Here is a 19554-nt window from a genome sequence, read left to right as displayed (position 1 = left end):
AACCGGAAGGAAGTTCTAAATGCGCATGCTCAAACAGCTGTTTCTATTGACAACGGGAAAGCCATAGTTTACCGGGCACTGCTCAACGAGATCAAACCATCCAACATTCTTCTACTTTGTTACTCGTTTTCTTACGTTCACACATTAGAGGCTTCATTACGTGACCCGCACTATGTATTTTGGCAGTTTGTTGTGAATATTGGAAGTCAAACAGGTATGTAGTGGAGGTTGCAAAGTGTTCAGACGTCATGTTCTTGTACTTTGAGAGACGCCGCTCGCTGTTAGCTTTCTGTTTTCCTCATATCAGCTATTGTAACAGCGGCATTATGGCTAAGAATCCCCCCATCCTACCACCTTGGCCTCTCAAGGAAGTAATTAATGGGTTTTTTTTTATAAAGCACCGCTGAAGTTGTATGTTTCTTTACGTAAGTTGATTTGCTTTTAGGGACATTATCACATACATCGTGACTAACGAGGGCAAGCGCCTTTACATGTTCCAGTGTTACGAGTCAACACTAAAAGTGTGCACCACATGATCTGACACATCGCAAGGCTATAGTCGTTATTATTGAAATTATAATTACGATTATAATTATGACTATAATTTGATAATAATTTAATTATAAATAACGTGCAAACATTACTGTCTACCATAAAGAAAATCAATTCATTGTTGTAATTTACATGGAACATTTTGGAGGGATGTGAATTTACAATGAGGAGATCCTGTGCAAGTTTAAGGTCATGTAAATACTAATGTCGTACATGTATGTAGCGGTATTTAGTTTTGATATACGAATTAAGATCACATATGAATATGATTGGTATCTGGTCGTTTCGTACCTAAACCAGTTTGTACTTTGTCATAATTTATATCCCAGTTATTTTGTACAAATGGTTTAGATCATAAAACTTCAAGTTTGTGAGAGACTTTATTGTTGCCATCTGAAAGTAAATTAAAACAGAAACTGTAAATTTAAAAATTTTTAGTGTAAATTTATTCATCTGTGGCGCTGTATTTGGACATTAAAACATATCTCCATGTTTTGATTTTTCTTGAAACTTTAAACATGGATTGAAGCAATCCAACTAAGTGCAATTGCATTTGTGATTCCTCGACACAAATGTTACAGTGTTTCTTGGCCTGTGTATTGACCTCTACTCCTGAATCTACCCCAGCAAAAAATCCCCATCCAAAGCGATAAAATTGGGACATTTTTCTGCTCTGCATTAATGCATGCTTTAAACAATTCCCCTTTCACAAGAACAATCAGATGAGTTATCGCAAACAAAATCATAATATGTATATACAAAGTTCTTGAATCTGGTTAAATGAGCAGAATGACAGTTTAAAATGTCTTGCTTTACATAGATCAGACTAGTGAAATACAAAGTCTGCCATCTTTTATCGAACCATTTACCCTGATGTGGAGATTTCAATGTACCGTCTGATGTTAAGTCTTTATGAACTTTCTGTTTGAAAACAGTATTAAGTACATCATGTATAAAGATCATTGGTACAAAATTACAAAACATTTTGCCATAAAATGACTAGAAACCACACGTGAATTGTAAGTTAAAGGGTAATGCTTAAAGATGCTCAAATCTTTACCAGATGACAAAAGTTTTTCTTTTGCTTTTTTTTTTCTCGTAAGGCCACACCAATTTGAATTTTTGTTTTATGGACAGAATGAATATTTTTTCATGTCAGAGGAGGATGTAAAAGTACAACCAAAAAATACATCTGTTTGTGGGAAATTAATAATGTCTCAGTAATTGTTTCTCTTAAAGACCTATTTACGTGATCGGAAAGCCTTAAAACAGTAAAGTGATAAAAAAAATCATCAAGGCCAGACAAACTAAAAATTTGGATTTTTAATTTTATTTTCATTACATTCTTGGATTTTTTTTGGTGTGGGCTCATCCATAAAGTACAACATAAAATTGATGTCACCTAAGATAGTGTTTTTAATATTTTTATCACACCTCAAGGTTTCTTAATTAAGTGTAATGAAATTAATTTTTATGATTATTTCATGATTTAATCATGCATACTGTATTTATTATAGTTTATGTTTCTGCATTCCTATCCATCTGATTTTGTAGAATTAGAGCACACTCTCAAGAAAAGTGACAAGCCATAGATCTTGGAATAACTGATTCCTAAATCTTTCCAAGATGGAGATTGTCTACGTGTACACAAAGAAGAGGTCAGAGTTTGGCCGTCAGTGTAACTTCTCTGACAGACAGGCTGAGCTTCATGTGGATATTATCCCTGACCCTAGCCTGGCAGAGAACTTCATTGTGAGGAACCCAGTTGACACAGGCATACAATGTGTCCAGGAGATGTCAGAACATGAGGTAATCTACATTAATTAGTCTTATTACTTGTGTCCTTCATTGGTACTGTTCACCTGGAAAACAAATGCCTGAAAAATCAAAAAAAACATGAGAAACCATTTTGAATGTATAATATTATAAATTTTTGTTTATCCAATGCCATTTGATGTATTTGTTTTCCCTCGCAAACAACAGGTGAACACCGAGAGATTTGAGACAGATTCCAGAGGGATAAATCACACAGAAGGTGGCTGGCCTAAAGACATCAATCCTCAGGAAGTGGAACAGGTGATGAGGTTCAGGAAGAAGGTGGAGAAAGATGAGATGTACATCAACACTATTCAGCAGCTGGGCACAGTAAGTTTAGTAGAAATACATGCATCAACACTTTTGAAGATTTAGGCAATTACCATGACACAACTGTACAAATAACCTCTAGCATATTTCCATTACTAATATTTATTTTTTATTGATTTACTTACATTTTCCATGGATACTTCAGAAGTGTATGTAATTTTCCTGTTTAGGTGATGGAGCACTGCATCAGACAGAACAATGCCATTGACATCTATGAGGAGTATTTTGAGGATGTAGAAATAGACCAGGTGGATGAAGTGCCTTCAGCCAAAACTATCAATGTCTTCAGGTGAGTTATATAAAAGATTAAGTTACTGAAACAACACATAAACGTTATGAGAGCATATTTTGTGCAGGAGAAAGTTATTCATGTTATGAACTGCCATTGATGAATGTGTTGTAGAGACCCTAATGAGATCAAGAGGACAGCAACACACATCTCCTGGTTCCCTGATGGTCCCCGCAAACTGGCTGTGGCTTACTGTAACCTGGAGTTCCAGGGTTCCTCCCCTGACACAAGCATGGACTCCTACATCTGGGATATCGGTTAGTCCTCATATCTCACTGCTACATACCTTAAACACATGTTCACATCTGAGATAAGTATGTCGATACTCGGAGTCAGATCACTGATTAGAATTACTGTTTTACTGAGCAACATTCCTTGTAGGAATATGCAGTTTACTATCTTTCCACTGTTGTCATTCATTATCTTTACATTCTTCACTGAAATATTTTTGAGTACAGCATAAAACACCAATCAAATAAATAAGTCAAATTAATACATCCTTTGTTACCTGGTGCATATTTTCCTTTTTGAGCATGATTGTCATCATATATGCCACTGAGAAGACACTATATTTAGTTATTTTATCAACCCTCAATAAATAAATGGCATTGTATAACAATGTCTGATTGAAGTTGTGGTGTTTTTATTGCAGAAAATCCCAACAAGCCTGAAATGGTGATGAAGCCTGTCTCCCCTTTGGTTTGCCTGGAGTATAACCCAAAAGATGCTCATGTCTTGCTCGGTGGTTGTTATAACGGACAAATTGGTAGGTCACAAAGAATGTATTTATGTTCCATTTATAAGTTTGCAAACAATCAGTATTCCTCCCTGAAGGGCTTTGACAAGCTGTTTATAACATGAGGTGCTGTTTTTAAATGCCTACAGCGTATTGGGACACAAGAAAAGGCTCACAGCCAGTGGAGGTGTCACCTATAGAGCACAGTCACAGAGACCCAGCATACAAGGTCATTTGGATCCAATCTAAGACTGGTACGGAGTGTTTCTCAGCATCCACAGATGGTCAGGTCTTGTGGTGGGACATTCGTAAGATGGGAGAGCCAACAGAGAAGCTCATTCTTGACCCCACAAAGAAACAGGATATAACAAAAGCTGAAGGAGCTATGTGCTTGGAGTATGAACCAACCATTGTAAGTCTGTTATTACTAATGTTGTGGAAATAGATCAGAATTTAATAAGAATCTAATCTTTGCACCACTGCAATAAAAGTTACAAAGACATATTTAAGAAACTCTGGTACTGTTTAAGTGTACTTTTACATTTCACTACTTTGCTATATGTTTATTTACAGCCAACAAAATTCATGGTAGGATTAGAGCAAGGAGGAATTATGTCCTGTAACAGAAAAGCCAAGACCCCTGCAGAAAAAATTGTAGCCATTTACAAAAACCACCATGGGCCAGTTTACTCATTACAGAGAAATCCCTTCTTCCCTAAAAACTTCCTCAGTGTTGGTGACTGGACAGCCAGGGTAAGTAATGAAAAGAACTTCAAAGACCTTCATGATCTCCAACTATGTCTGCTACTGAAGCTGCAGAATCTGATTGTTTCTTGGTTTTAAAAAGACAGTAAATCTTAAAAAGTAGACAACCAAATATAGTTAAACCCAAAACAAAAAAATGTACATGCTAACATCCCAAGTATGTAAAGCATGTTTAACAGGAATATGTCTTATACAGCTTATCTCCCATCAAAATAGTCAAACTTGCCAACCTTTTTTTTTAACTTGGTTTGTTCTTTGTATGGACAGATTTGGTCAGAAGACATCAGGGAATCATCTATCATGTGGACAAAGTAAGTACAGCAAGTATTGAGATTCTGAATTAGGTGGCATTTTAAAGGCTACCTATTGTCATGCTGCATGAATTCTCACAGGAAAATAGGATTCTCCAATTAGTGTGACTAAATTATCTCCCCTTATTGTGACTAAATTATCTCCCCTTAATAGAATTGCTAGCCTCTTCCACTATCAGTTAGCTTAGATGTTCTTGAGGAGGGATAGTGAGATTGTTTTTTGTATTTGTCTTTTAGATACCATACCTCCTACCTGACAGATGGATGCTGGAGTCCCATCAGACCCTCAGTATTTTACACGACCAAGATGGATGGTACTCTGGACATCTGGGACTTCATCTTTAAGCAGAATGACCCAACACTCAGTTTACAGGTCAGTATGAATGTCTATGATGTAATGGACAGCAGCAAAGTAAGACACCATGAAGCAATGCTCAATACAATAGATGTGAAGAGCAAAAGTTATTTATGTGGTAAAAGCTTGATTCATACTTGGAAGAGTGCCTCAGAAAAGATTACTGTATAATGTATTTATGTATATACATATATATTTGCAACAGGTTTGTGATGATGCCCTCCACAGTATCCGTGTCCAGGAACAGGGCAGACTAGTGGCCTGTGGATCAGAACTGGGTACCACCACCCTCTTGGAGCTCTCAGACAGTCTCTGTACTCTACAGCGCAATGAGAAAGCCCTCGTCACAGCTGTAAGTTGCACACAACAAGAGTAAGAAAGTACCTACCTCATTTGAAAGAAAATCAGAAATGAACTTCACTACTATAGAGACCACTATAGAAACCCAGGATGTAAACATCATTGCATAGAAATCCACGCCAATATAATATTAATATGAGATGAACTGACAGTGCGTAAACATATGTTAAAAACGCATTACTCTATAAGAATCTTAATTTCATTTATCAGTCTCCATGTTTAATGCATTACCTTCCTCCGAGGTGTTGTTTACTAGGCCTTTTCTTTTACTTCTAAAATTGATGTTTTAAAGATTGAAATCCACATTTAAAGACTGTAAATGCACATTCAAAGTGCTGAAATTTTTGCAGATGTTTGAGCGAGAGACGCGACGAGAGAAGATTCTTGATGCCCGTCACAGAGAGATGAAACTGAAAGAGAGAGTGAAGAGCTCGCAAGCAGGCCAGGTGAGGATCATGACTGATAGCTTGTCTCTTTGAGAAAAAAATGTTGTGAGTAAAAAGGGTTAAAACACAGTGATACCTATGTAAGATCTATGTTTTATTATGGATTGATTCTTTTGACTTTAATGTAGTTACAGCCAACCAAGTATCCCAAGCCGTCGAGACCAAGAAAGGTGAAATGCTTGTAGCCATGTGCCATAGCCAAGGATATGCCTACCATGTAGTAGAAGTAGTAACTGTTTCAGATAGCATAATATGGAAACATGCTGTTCTGACTTTAATACAGTATATTTCATTTACAGGCCATCTGATTTACCAGTCAAGAATTTGTATTTAAACAGTTGTTAAAGCAGTTCAGTTTCAACAACATATTATTGTTAACATGCTTTTATAGTTGACAAGTAGATAAAAAAAAACATACATTTACATGTTAATATCATATAGAAAACTAATCATTTAAACATAAAGTATGTTGTTATCGAGTACTGGTTATATGGGTATTAAAAACTTACAAAAACAATATCACATTTCTGATATAAATGTAGTTATACCAGTTTTTGATATACCATGAGAAAGTTGAGCTGAGCTGTACAAAGTAATCCTTTAGTTTTTTGCGCGTGGATAGGCTTCTGGGCTTTTTGCTTTGATTTTGCTTTGATGCTGTTGACCATTATACCTTAGTTTTAGGTAATTTAATATTTTAGTGATTTTTTTTTTTTTTCAAATCAGTTCATTCTATTTGCTCTAGAGTCAAGGAATACATAAACTTTGATGTAATGACTAGTAAAAATAGTAAAGTGAAATTTGGAGTCATCGGTAGTTGAGATAGTTCCCAGTGAACATGACCTAGTATGCAAGCTCCGATAAAAGGTAGCATGCGTGCAGCACAGTGTGTTTTAATAGTTTGGGTTGTTTGATTCTTTTTTCAAGAAACTGGTTTAAAAATATGCTTGAAATGGAAATTGCAATGGAGGGTTTTACAGCTTCTATATTTTATAACTAATCACTATATTTTATAACTATGCACTCTATGTACAGTTAATCAGTGGGACATTCGAAGAGCTATGTTTTAAAGTTACTCTTTGATTGAATGTGGCTAATATTTATTCACGCAACATACACTGAGCATACTGCTGGCAGTAGCATAGATTGACAAATTTCTCCTCTTACTGTTCATATGGTCATGTTACACAGCAAGAGGAAGAGCAGCCAGAGGCTGACCCTGATGATGAGGATCTGGTGGAGAAAGCAGAGAAGGAATTCTGGGATATCATTGAGAATGAAAAGGCGCAGAGAGAAAAGAAGGCAGCTCAGCTTGCTCAGCTGGAAGGACAGGTCAGCTAATTAGATCTCTGATTTGATGAAGGATTCTATGCTATCAATTATGCATGTGGAGTATCATATTATTTAGCTTGGCAACCTGGTAATATGCACCTTATTAAAAGCAATTATCCTTCTTAGATATGTATAATTTTTGGGCTGAAAATGAACAGTGATTCAGTACGTATTGGGAATCCCATTTAGTAACATCAAGGTTAGGTAATTGAAAAGTTTCAGACCTTTGAAAAACTCATGTCATTTATGCAAAAATTGTTGTAAAGACATACAGAATCAACGCTGATTGTCTGACAGTGGAGATAGGGTTTTCTGGGTAAAAATCTTGCAGCTGTGGTCACGCATGACTAAATGTACCATACCTAAAACTAAAATTAGGCTTAGGCAAGGCATAGCCTGGACTTGCCTATCCCTCACACCAGCCAGTCAGAATTGACTATGTATACCTTTAAGGCCTGTGCATTTGTAAATAATTATTTATATAAACTTGTGTTTACCCAGAATGCTGTGAACGGTGAGAAGGGAGATCAAGAGGCTGAGGGAGAAAAGAGCAACGGGACACCGGTGAGTGGAGCTTTTCATGCTGTTACTGGACAAAACACCTTCACATACTGAAGGAAAGATAAAAGTCAAATATTTGATTGTATTAACGACATTGATTTCTGGCTTCTTCATGGAGATAACCTGTTGCCAGTTTCTGCTTCAGTTTACTGATGTGATCTGTTCCCTCTTTTGCAGGAGGATACCCAGAAAGCAGATTAAACACACAAAGCCCTTCATCCATAGCTCACCTTAAAATCCCTTCATTATGGCTGTGACACAGTTTCTGTGGCAGTTTGGTACAGTGAATGCTACTGACTATCAGGGAGACCAGTCAACAAGTTTTCATATTCCAAAAGCTTAGCTGAACCTCTTGTCTGTGATAAACTGGATATTCAGAGATGTACATTTTAAGCAGCTAAGCAGACATTTGCAGATGTCAAACTGTTCATTAGATGTCACAGTTTTTAAGTACTAAAACACCTTTTATTGAACCCACACATGGTATATAATCTGGTCTTGTCATTTCAGTTGAAAATGACATGATTACAAATTACTCAGTGTGGTTCATTGGTGGCTTTTCTAGGTTCACATGTTAATAACTGAGTGTGCATCCACTGCAGTAAAAAATAAAGTATACTGTGTTTTGTTCCATTCATATTAATAGTTACTTGTTCTTTTCTTTTGTACATATTTTATGTTGACTATATATGCTATTGTTTCAAAGACTTCATGAATTTAAATAAATTATCAATATATTTACCATTATTGCTCATCAAAGTTTGTTCTGTTTAAAAAATTACAGATTGTTCAGTGGTGATTCTTAAGACTGAGTTGCTTTCAGTATCACAACCAGAATCAGGTAATCAAACTCAGGATGAAAAAATTAGGATGAGGGACCAAGATCAGACAATCATAATAAGCCAATTAAAATCAAGGTTTTTGTATCATGGACAGCCAAACAGCTTCTGCCAATTAAGACATGGTCATCAGAATCGTAATGGAATGGTGAATATCAGACAATCTGAAGTAGGCTCGTGTAATCGAGTGTAGAAATCAGGATCTAAAAAAAGAAAGGAGGATCAAACAGTCAAGACCAGGTAATCCTATGGATGGAGAATCTGAAGTTGGTTCATACAGTCAGGTGTCACAATGAGGATCCAGAATGAAGACCAAACAATCAGGATCATGCAGTCATTTGGTCTGAGAATCTGAAGTAGGTTGATACAGTCAGGTGTAGCAATGAGGACCAAACAATCAGGATCAGGCAGCCCTATGGTCACACAGTCTGAAGTAGGTTGATACAGTCAGGTGTAGCAATGAGGACCAAACAATCAGGATCAGGCAGCCCTATGGTCACACAGCCTGAAGTAGGATGATACAGTCAGGTGTAGCAACGAGAATCCAGAATGAGGATCAAACAATCAGGATTAGGCATCCCGATGCTCACACAATCTGAATAGGTTGATACAGTCAGGTGTAGCAATGAGGACCAAACAATCAGGATCATGCAGTCATTTGGTCTGAGAATCTGAAGTAGGTTGATACAGTCAGGTGTAGCAATGAGGACCAAACAATCAGGATCAGGCAGCCCTATGGTCACACAGCCTGAAGTAGGATGATACAGTCAGGTGTAGCAACGAGAATCCAGAATGAGGATCAAACAATCAGGATTAGGCATCCCGATGCTCACACAATCTGAATAGGTTGATACAGTCAGGTGTAGCAATGAGGATCAAACAATCAGGATCATGCAGTCATTTGGTCTGAGAATCTGAAGTAGGTTGATACAGTCAGGTGTAGCAATGAGGATCAAACAATCAGGATCATGCAGTCATTTGGTCTGAGAATCTGAAGTAGGTTGATACAGTCAGGTGTAGCAATGAGGACCAAACAATTGGAATCAGGCAGCCCTATGGTCACACAGCCTGAAGTAGGATGATACAGTCAGGTATAGCAATGAGGTCCAGAATGAGGATCAAACAATCAGGATTAGGCATCCCGATGCTCACACAATCTGGAGTAGGTTGATACAGTCAGGTGTAGCAATGAGGATCAAACAATCAGGATCATGCAGTCATTTGGTCTGAGAATCTGAAGTAGGTTGATACAGTCAGGTGTAGCAATGAGGACCAAACAATTGGAATCAGGCAGCCCTATGGTCACACAGCCTGAAGTAGGATGATACAGTCAGGTATAGCAATGAGGTCCAGAATGAGGATCAAACAATCAGGATTAGGCATCCCGATGCTCACACAATCTGGAGTAGGTTGATACAGTCAGGTGTAGCAACAAAGATCCAGAATGTGGGTCAAACAATCAGGATCAGGCAGTTTCCAAAAGGTGTACATAACTGGATGACCGATTGGTATTTACTGTAGGTAATGGACACAACCAGTAAGTTGTCGCTGTGGCAGTGTGCAGTACGTAACGGCAGCGCCCTCTCGCTGCATGGCCGCTGTGGTAAGTGTGCTATACGTAACTGCAGCGCCCACTAACTGCATGGCCGCTTTGGTAGTTTGCTATACGTGACGGCAGCGCCCACTCACTACGTGACAGCTGTGGTAGCCTGCTGTACACAACGGCAGCACCCACTAACTGCATGGCCGCTGTGGTGGTATGCTATACGTAATGGCAGCGCCCAATAACTACATGACCGCCGTGGTAGTTTGCTATACGTTACGGCAGCGCCCACTCACTACATGACTGCTGTGGTAGTCTGCTGTACACAACGGCAGCACCCACTAACTGCATGGCCGCTGTGGTGGTATGCTATAGGTAATGGCAGCGCCCACTCACTACATGGCCGCTGTGGTAGTTTGCTGTGCGTAACGACAGCGGTCACTGGCTACATGGCCGCTGTACGTGGTAGTTTCCATTGTGTAACCCAGTATGCGCTTTGAAAAGGGTTTCTCCGATGTTGTTAAACTGTAAACATTTATGTTCTTAATTTTGTAGAAACAACACACACACACACACAAAAAAACAGCGTACGTGTATAAGTTAGATTACTGGCTTGGGCCGCCATAATTTAAGGTGAGTTAAACTTGGCTTTCAGTGACGGGTGATTGTATGATGTTGATCTGAGAAAGGCAGCTGCAAAACTTTTGGAAAGGTGTATAAGAATAACAATTATTTTAACATTTTAACTTAATTATTTTTAAGTCAAGCGCACGTTCCATGGTGACATATCTCTTCACTCTATGTTGTCATGGACGTCTGGTGAAATTTGCGAATTCTTCGTAAAAGGGACCCAGGCCATTCAGATGAGGACTGGAAGCGTGACATATTCGTCTAGAGTGCATATACAGAGCTGCATATCATGGCACATATTTAATGTATTATATATTTCACTCATTCATGTGGCATCCAATAGGCGTACTGGAGACCATGCGTATAGATACCTTGTTTGGTGTTCATCTATGATTAACTTAGTAACTTTGTAACCATCTTAGTAAGTACTCCAAAACAGTGTTAGACAGTATACCAGTATATAATTGTATACAATTCGGACAAGTATCAGATACCGGTGGCTTAAGACTCTTATTTATGTCCAAGTGAATGAAAGCTGTCCACGATATACTTGTTCGGCTAACCTCGTGTGTATGATGTCAGTGATATCCACAAGGTGTGTTTTTCCAATAGAAGAATAGGTTTGTATTCGTTCAAATTGAATGCAAAATTCCAAATTAAAGATATTGTTAGCAGCTCATTAATCCGTATAATGTGTGTTTAGACTGGTTAGCCATTAAGTATAGCTCCAGATTAGAATGAAAACTATTTCACATGTATTTTAAGTCAATCATTAGTATGCAAGATGTAGTGTTTCTAGTCTAGATCACATATAACAGTAAATGATGCATCAAGTGCATATAATTTCAAACATAGTTCGAAGTTACAACTTTGTATATGGAATATGCATGTTTAAAGCCTGTAAATTTACGCTGGAAAGTGTTATTGTTAGCAGTTCTTGTTGTAAAATTGCACTATTATTTTTGACAACATCGTTTTTTCAATTTCATTGAAATATCACCGATCAATTCAGATGAACGTTGTAGTCATGTTCACAAGTAGCTCTGTCCGGCTGTAATTATGTAGAAACATAAGCATATCCCTGTATAGAGCTAGTGCACAAGTAGCTCCATGGGGCTGTGATGATGTATAAACATAGCCTGGCATAGAGCTAGTGCACAAACAGTTCCATGGGGCTGTGATGATGTAGAAACATAAACATAGCCTGGCATAGAGCTAGTGCACAAGTAGCTCCATGGGGCTGTGATGATGTAGAAACATAAACATAGCCTGGCATAGAGCTAGTGCACAAGTAGCTCCATGGGGCTGTGATGATGTAGAAACATAAACATAGCCTGGCATAGAGCTAGTGCACAAATCGCTCCATGGGGCTGTGATGATGAAGAAACCTAAACATGACCTCATACAGAGCTAGTGCACAAGTTGAACATGAGGACTGTCAGCAAACCATGGCATCTGTGTAGAAGGACTAGTTTTGAAGAAACAGGATACAAATTCCAGAGAACCACAGCTATTTGAAATGTAGGAATCGTGTCTTGACAACCTCACTGACACAAAGCCTCTGGCCATTGGGCCTACAAAATCTTAAAACTACCGAGCCAAAAACGAGCTAATGCTCATGTACGAGGTACATATACTTATTTGGATTAATAAAGACCGGGATTAATTCTCAGTGAATCAGGGGTAGGCCTATACATATTTAAAGGTGTGGGAATAAACAAACGTAGACCATCTGATACGGCTGTTATGGTTTATCTGTAATTGGTGGACGGAGGTTATGTACAGAGGTGAGGTAGAAACCGCAAGAAGGACAAAAAAAACCCAAGAGAGCCACAGCATCCCATTCAGTAAAGCAGCTACTGATGCAGCGCCTGGCAGTTCAGATTAACAATGATCTTAAATAGTAGAAGACGAAAATTACGAAACATGATCTGTTTGATCATCTGCGACCTGTACGATTGCAAATTAAGAAGGCTGGTGACCTCGATTGATCACATGTAGTGTGCGTCTTAATTACATCTTTGAGAGGCATTTAGAAGTTGAGTTGGGTAACATAACGAGATATATGGATAACAACTTGTTTATTTGGAAGCGACGTTTCGATATAAGGCAAAAGATTAAGGATTGCAGTAGAAAAAAGAACAATGATAAATGTGGGCTGAAGATCAAAGGTAGAAGCGAGCGGAAGATTAGTGAGTGGCTCGATCTGTCACTTCTGAGATCAGTTCACAGCAGGTGGTGGAGAGGCCACGGTCACGGTGGATCTGTGGATTTAATCTTTGAATGTGAAAAGCTTTCATTAGCTTCCTTGTAGTATTGGTAATGTTCGTCTCCAGTGTTCTGACATTTGACCAGTCAATTTTGTGTTGAGATTAGATATGATGTGGTCGGAGATGGCGGATTTGGAATCAAGAAATCTCAAGAGTTATGATGTTCTTTGGTTCTCCGGGGCAATGGTCGTGAGGTCTCTCCAATAAAGTGTTGGTTGCAGGAGCACTGAATTTGGTAAATGCAGGCTTTTGGTGGGCGGGGGGTTGAGGGAGGGCGTTTCCCGAAGCTGGTAGGTGCTGGAGAAGTCTGTATCAATGTTAACCATTTCTAAAAGGCGTTTGACTTGGTAACTGGTTTTACCAGTATAGGGAATGGTAATTCTGATCGGTGCTGGGTCTCTGATCGGGCGTTGCTGTGTGCTGGATGATTTTAGGGTTTGTGAAATGATTTCGTTGCTTAGTTCTGTGGAGTAGTCGTTACGATCAGTGAAGACAGATTTGAGGTGAGTTATCTCCGCTTCGAGGCTTGGCTGGGTGGAAGACAGATTTTTAGCTCTACGGACTAGTGTTGAGATGATATCAGTTTTTATTTCACTGTGATGGTTGGGTTTGAAGTTGACGTACTGGTCGATGTGTGTAGCATGTTTGAAGTTTACCATTGTCACTGTCTTTGGTAACTAGGACGTCTAGGAAGGGCAACCTCTGGTTCTGTTCTTTTTCCATGGTGAATTTTAAGTAGAGTTGCTATGGTTATTCGTTATACTTGTATTATTAACAGTATTAGTATCTATACCGAAACTTCGCTTCCAAATAAGCAGAAGTTGTTAACCATATATTTCGTTATGTTGTTTTAATTACACATACAAAAACAAATCTTTCAATATATATTGACTTCGGACAATGAATGAGGGTTATCCAAAATAACAATTACAAAAAACAATGATAGCTAATGAACTTTGGTGGGCTAATCAGCCCCGAACAGTCACGGAGATCTCCGAACACGCACGAACATGCCAGTCACCGACCATGACCTAATTGCTGGGTTCACCTCTTACACTTATGATCTACTATTTCCACTTCAATTGGTCCCTGAGTTCTGGTTTCCTCCCCTGTTTCGCCAGAGGCATAACTCCTTGATAGAGGTGGGTCCCAAATGATGAATGTAGTACTTTCAGGTAAGTCATCCTGATCAACACACAGTTCAAGTATTACTGAAGTTGAGATATCTTTGTCACTGGCACATTCGGAGGATGCCGGAACTCTATATCCGCTACAAGGTTCTGGAACCCAAGAGTTCCTTTCTGTGCAAGGCTCTCTCACCATCTTGTTCTAAAGGACACACTGCATAGACATTGTTCTCCCACCTCTTAGTGACTCTGTGGGGCTCTGGGGCCAGACATCCTGTATTTTGTGCCGACCACTCGGCTGATTTCGTAGGAACACCCTGGCCCTCTTTGTAGATCTCTGTCATTCGTGTGCTGGTTGAGCCTCTAACACCTCCCTCTGGCCTCATTTTCTTTCACAAACCTGACTGAAGGCCGTCGTAAGACGCCGCTGGTGTTCTGCAGCCCAGTCAGTTTCCATATCGCAGTCGGTTTCGAATGGATTGCCAATGACCATGGTCACGAGAAGCATCCCTTCCGAAGGCCAAGTAAAAGGGTGAGTATCCAGGATACTACTGTATGCATAGATTAACTCTGGCAGTAGTTCCGGCCACTTGCGCTTTTGGTGAGGAGGAAGCGTTCGGAGCATGTTGTGAAGAGTCCTACTGAAATGCTTCTTGCATTACCTTCCGGGTGGTATGGCGTTGTTCTTGATTTCCGTAACCCATATATCTTGCACAGTCCTTGAACGACTTTTCCCTCGAAGCATTTGCCTTGGGCACTAAGTAATCTACGCTTGCTAAACCATCCCATAACAACAGTCTTGGCTATTGTGCGTGCAGTCTGATCTCTGATTGCAAAGGCTTGTGTGAACTTCGTGTAGGCATCAGTGACAACCAACACATGTTCCAATCCACCTATACCCTTTTCTAATACTGCAATGTCCATACCACTACTTCCAAAGGTTTCTTTGCGACCAGGGAAGAGAATGATGGCTTGCTATTCGGTCCATGCTTTCCAAGCATGCAGCCGTCACATCTAGAGCAGTAGTTTTCAATATCCTTTATCATTCCAGACCAGAAACATCTTCTCCTAAGCACGGGTCGCTCTGAGCCAGGATGTCCAATATTATCGTGACTACTCTTAACCGTAGAGCTTGAGGAAATACTGTCTGCTTAATGATTTTACCTCTGTCTGTGATTTTTCCCAACAGAGTACCTTCATGCATGACAGCATTTTCCCAATAGCTTCTTATAAATATTTTTACTGCCGGATGCTCTTTTCTAAGTGACCGATAGAATGGGCGTTAAGGAATTTGGAAATGTGAGGGCCTGCTGACTGTAAGGCAGCGGTTTCCTGAGGAGAGGCTGATGGAATGTGGATTGTTGGTAGCGAGGGTTGTCTGATGGGCTCAGCAGTTAATGTTTCCATCCTCACACACTGAGCGTCAGTTTATATTGTCAACTTCAAGGTTGGTGGAAAAGTTAAACTTTCCTACCAGACCGATGCTTTATAGTAAGATCAAACAGCGAGATTTCTCCTATCCATCTGGTTTCGGTCGCTCAGAGTTTCACTGTAGTCTTGACGAAACATAGGGGGCCATTGTCCTAACAGTAAATCTCGGAACTTTTCTGTCACAGCCAATTTCAAAGAACAAGTTCTAGTTGGAAACTACTGTAATTTTCTATGTTGAGTTCAGCTGGTCAAAGAGAACGACTGGCATATGCAAGAACCACTTTTATGTCCGTCCTGATCCAGTGATAGAACAGCACCAAGTCCTAGGTTACTCGCATCGACTTCAAGGATGTAAGGTTTGGTGAAATCTGGATGGCCTAGAATGGGAGCGGAGGATATCTTCTTCTTCAGTTCATTAAAGGCCTTATTGCAACTTTCATCCCAGTCTTTTATGCCTTTCACCCTGAGTTTGTCCTCTTTGCTCTTTACACCATGCAGCATTGAGTGAAGGGGTGCAGCAATGGCAGCGAATCCCAGAACAAACTTCCGGTAATACCCGGCTATTCCCAAGAATCCTCTAAGTTGAGTTTCAGTTCTGGGTTTCTGCCAGTCAGTGATAGCACGGAATTTCTCTGGGTCTGGTGCAATGCCAGATTCAGAGATAAAATGGCCGAGGTACCTAAAACGTTTTTTGAAAAGCTGACATTTCTCAGGCTTCAATTTCAGATTATACTTGGCAAGACGACCAAATACCATGTCCAACCTTTCAAGAGTCTCTTCAGAGCTGGAACCAAAGAGAAGAATGTCATCTAGGTAGACTGACAGAGTCTGAAAGTTTTCATCGGATATCGGATTCATCAACCGCATGAAAGAGCCTGGTGCGTTTGTAAGGCCGAAGGGCATGCGCAGGTATTCGTAGAGTCCGCCAGTGGCTATTCGAAAAGCTTCTTTCGAATAAGCGTCCGCACGGGTCTTATTATTCAAAGCACTGTATTCGCAGCAAACTTTCCTTTCCGAACCAACACAAGCGGGGAAGCATAGGGACCGGATGACTCTCTGAAGATATCCTTTTCCATTCACTTCTGCAGGTAGTCACGAACTTCCTTGCATTGATACGGTGGTATTCGTCGGTGCGGTAGCCTAACAGGTGCATCGTCCGTGGTCATGATGCGGTGTTTAACGGCGTCACAAAATCCTATGTCATTATCGTCTTTGCTGCAGGCTGACACTTGTTTCTCTAAAACATCCCTAAGCCTTTGTGAATCTCCTTCCAGAGCTGGACTAACATCCATACGTGCAAGCAGAGGGCCTACAATGTCACTGGCGTTGCATGGTGGGCAAACCCGCACAAACTTGAACTTCAAAGTTGTTGACTTCCGCAATAATTACAGGGGAATCTACTTCAGCACGGCTAAGAGTGCCAATTGCTGTTCTCAGTCGTAAGTAAACATCAGAGTTTCTGAAGTTGGCAACCTGGAAAGGAACAGTGCCGCGGTCATCTACTGAAACAACGGATGGGCCAAGGACAACACCTCTTCGAAGTGGTACAGTGTTTTCCTCTATAATAGCAGTGTATGGCACGCTGGTTGGTTGAACACTGCCTTCCAGGACTTGCAAGGAACGTGCTGGTACCAAGACTGGTCGCTTACTGACTTTCAAATCCTGTTTCACGCTGGCTGGAATCTCCTCGTAAAGAGCCAAAAAGCTTCTGATTTCAGGATGTATGGGCAAATGGTGTTGGTCCACAGCTTTCTTAACATCACGGAGGGCATTTGATCCCAGAACTCCAGAAACAGCTTGCTTTGGCCTCCATATTGCAGTATCATCTGGATCTTTTACAACTAGAAATCCTATTCCATTCATCTTTTGTCCAAAAAGGCTGATGTCCAAAGCAACGAATCCTAAATAGGGGACGTCGAATCCATTGGCAGTAGTAATCCGAATCAAGTCTACAAACTCCAGTTATGCGTTTAGAGTTTCAGACACCTCGGACAGGTAACCCGTAGATGAGTCCTGTCGCCACAGTTCCAACAGGATTTCACTTTAGGTTTGTTAGACGTATTCTAACCGCTTCACAGTGTCCAACAAATCATCTGTCTGTTGTTGTTGCATTGTAACAAGGGCCTCCTGCCTTACAAAAATCTTCCAAATCAACACAGTATTCGGCCGAATAGACTTTCTTCTCCCGGATCTTGGTGGTTTCGGTTCGAACAGAGTCTCCCACACACTCTATCACCCTGTCTCTTATCTCAGAAAGTCCATCTGGGGACGTTCTTGATTCAGCCGCCTGATTTCCCGGGAATGAACTGGCAGAAGCCACAGCAAGTTGACCCTTCAAAGGAAGATTTTTCATGGTGGCAAAGGTGCTATCAATCTCAAACACATTATTGTAAAGTTCAATCAGTTGTAAAGAACAACTAACTAGGTCTTTACCTGGGATCTGACGATAAGAATAAAACTTTTGCTGATCAGCAGGCAAATCTCCTCCATCCCCAAAAACTTTTCTCATTGTTTTAATGATGAGATAATGTTCACTGCCTCACTCCGAGCTGAGCTTTTCTTGACGCGCCCGCCTCCCCCTAAATGTTCGCAAAGGAGGACCGCAAAGTCTGAGTCTTTGAGCTTTCGAGTTTCAGCTATCCACTCTTCTAAGGAAACGTCAAAGTTTTTCTCTGGCCGGTCACTATAACGAGACAGCTGTCGCCCAGTGGCAACAATTTTCACTTTTACTCAATCTCTTCGCTGAGAGATTCCACTCTGGCGCGATGCGGTCGTTGTTTTTTCATCACCACCCTGATGGCATCCATCGTGGGTGCGGCCAGAGTTTTAACGAACATCCATTTCCTGCTGAACACCACCGGTAGCCATTGCAGATCTGGATCCAGGGTCAGGTCAAGGTCATATCACCAAGTCATCCCAGGGGCTTTTCTCCACTCACCACGTCCACTCATCTGGCACCAAATGTAAAGGTGTGGGAATAAACACAGGTAGACCTTCTGATACAACTGTTATGGTTTATTAGGAGTTGGTTAACCCCAAGAGTGCTACAGCATCCCATTCAGTAAAGCAGCTACTGATGCAGCGCCTGACAGTTCAGATTAACAATGATCTTCGATGGTAGAAGACGAAAATTACGAAACATGATCTGTCTGATCGTCTGCGACTAGCACGATTGCAAATTAAGATAGCGGGTGACTTCGATCGGTCACATGTATTGCGCGTCTTCATTATACATACAAAAACAAATCTTTCAATATCTATTGACTTCGGACAATGAATGAGGATTATCCAAAATAACGATTAAAAAAAAAACAATGATAGCTAATGAACTTTGGTGGGCTAATCAGCCCCGAACAGTCACGGAGATCTCCGAACACGCACGAACATGACAGTAACCGACAATGACCCCAACAGGGTAGGTGCATGCCAGAACTACATCAACCTGTACCATCCGTTCATGATGAAACATTAATGTGCACATGGTAAACGCCCAGCTGACTTCCATTTAATTTCTTTCCCTTGTCTTCCTACCTATGCATGGTCAGCTGTTTTTCTGTGCTTACATGTAGAATGACATTTCGCTTGACTTCATTCCGTGCTACTATATGTTATGCTCAGTAATCACATCACAACGTTCCGGTTGACGACAGTACAATACATATGCATACCTGACTGCAACTTTTCAGACACGCTTTAGCTTGTTTGTGTTTGGTGAAAGCGTTGCGTGCATGAGAACGCCGTTCATGTTATTGGCGAATACTATACTTGTCCGTACTGCCGTTGACAAATTGGCGCTTATTGCGAATGAATCGCTGCAAGGTACTGCTTAGTTGTTAAGCAACTAACGAATCCTATTGCTTTC

General features: G+C 40.4%; 2 protein-coding genes across 2 annotated transcripts; one reads left to right on the top strand and one right to left on the bottom strand.

Annotated features, from left to right (window-relative positions):
• Positions 1-54: 54 nt before the first annotated feature.
• On the top strand, positions 55-8592 carry LOC135478334 (dynein intermediate chain 3, ciliary-like). The gene is made up of 15 exons (XM_064758614.1): positions 55-214; positions 2107-2361; positions 2536-2697; positions 2868-2986; positions 3101-3243; positions 3639-3752; positions 3872-4134; positions 4296-4475; positions 4755-4798; positions 5036-5171; positions 5359-5505; positions 5864-5959; positions 7151-7291; positions 7793-7855; positions 8030-8592. The coding sequence occupies exons 2-15, from the start codon at positions 2179-2181 to the stop codon at positions 8051-8053; spliced, it is 1815 nt and encodes a 604-aa protein (XP_064614684.1). The 5' UTR covers positions 55-214; positions 2107-2178; the 3' UTR covers positions 8054-8592.
• A 7340-nt stretch (positions 8593-15932) lies between these two features.
• LOC135461855 (uncharacterized) lies at positions 15933-17555 on the bottom strand. The gene is made up of 2 exons (XM_064739116.1): positions 17036-17555; positions 15933-16774 (listed from the first exon to the last, which is right to left on the bottom strand). The coding sequence occupies exons 1-2, from the start codon at positions 17553-17555 to the stop codon at positions 15933-15935; spliced, it is 1362 nt and encodes a 453-aa protein (XP_064595186.1).
• Positions 17556-19554: the final 1999 nt, after the last annotated feature.

The sequence above is a fragment of the Liolophura sinensis genome, chromosome 1 (genome assembly GCF_032854445.1).
Source record: "Liolophura sinensis isolate JHLJ2023 chromosome 1, CUHK_Ljap_v2, whole genome shotgun sequence".
Lineage (NCBI taxonomy): Eukaryota > Metazoa > Mollusca > Polyplacophora > Chitonida > Chitonidae > Liolophura > Liolophura sinensis.
The sequence above is the reverse complement of the archived record's forward strand: the minus strand, read 5'-3'. Positions and strand labels throughout refer to the sequence as shown.

Coding starts and splice junctions, on each gene's coding strand:
- LOC135478334 (XM_064758614.1), top strand. CDS start 2,179: ATGGAGATTGTCTACGTGTACACAAAGAAGAGGTCAGAGTTTGGCCGT. Junction 3,753..3,871: donor TTGTTATAACGGACAAATTG/GTAGGTCACAAA, acceptor AAATGCCTACAG/CGTATTGGGACACAAGAAAA. Junction 5,506..5,863: donor AGAAAGCCCTCGTCACAGCT/GTAAGTTGCACA, acceptor AAATTTTTGCAG/ATGTTTGAGCGAGAGACGCG.
- LOC135461855 (XM_064739116.1), bottom strand. CDS start 17,555: ATGAATGGAATAGGATTTCTAGTTGTAAAAGATCCAGATGATACTGCA. Junction 16,775..17,035: donor TGAAGTTCAAGTTTGTGCGG/GTTTGCCCACCA, acceptor GACTACCTGCAG/AAGTGAATGGAAAAGGATAT.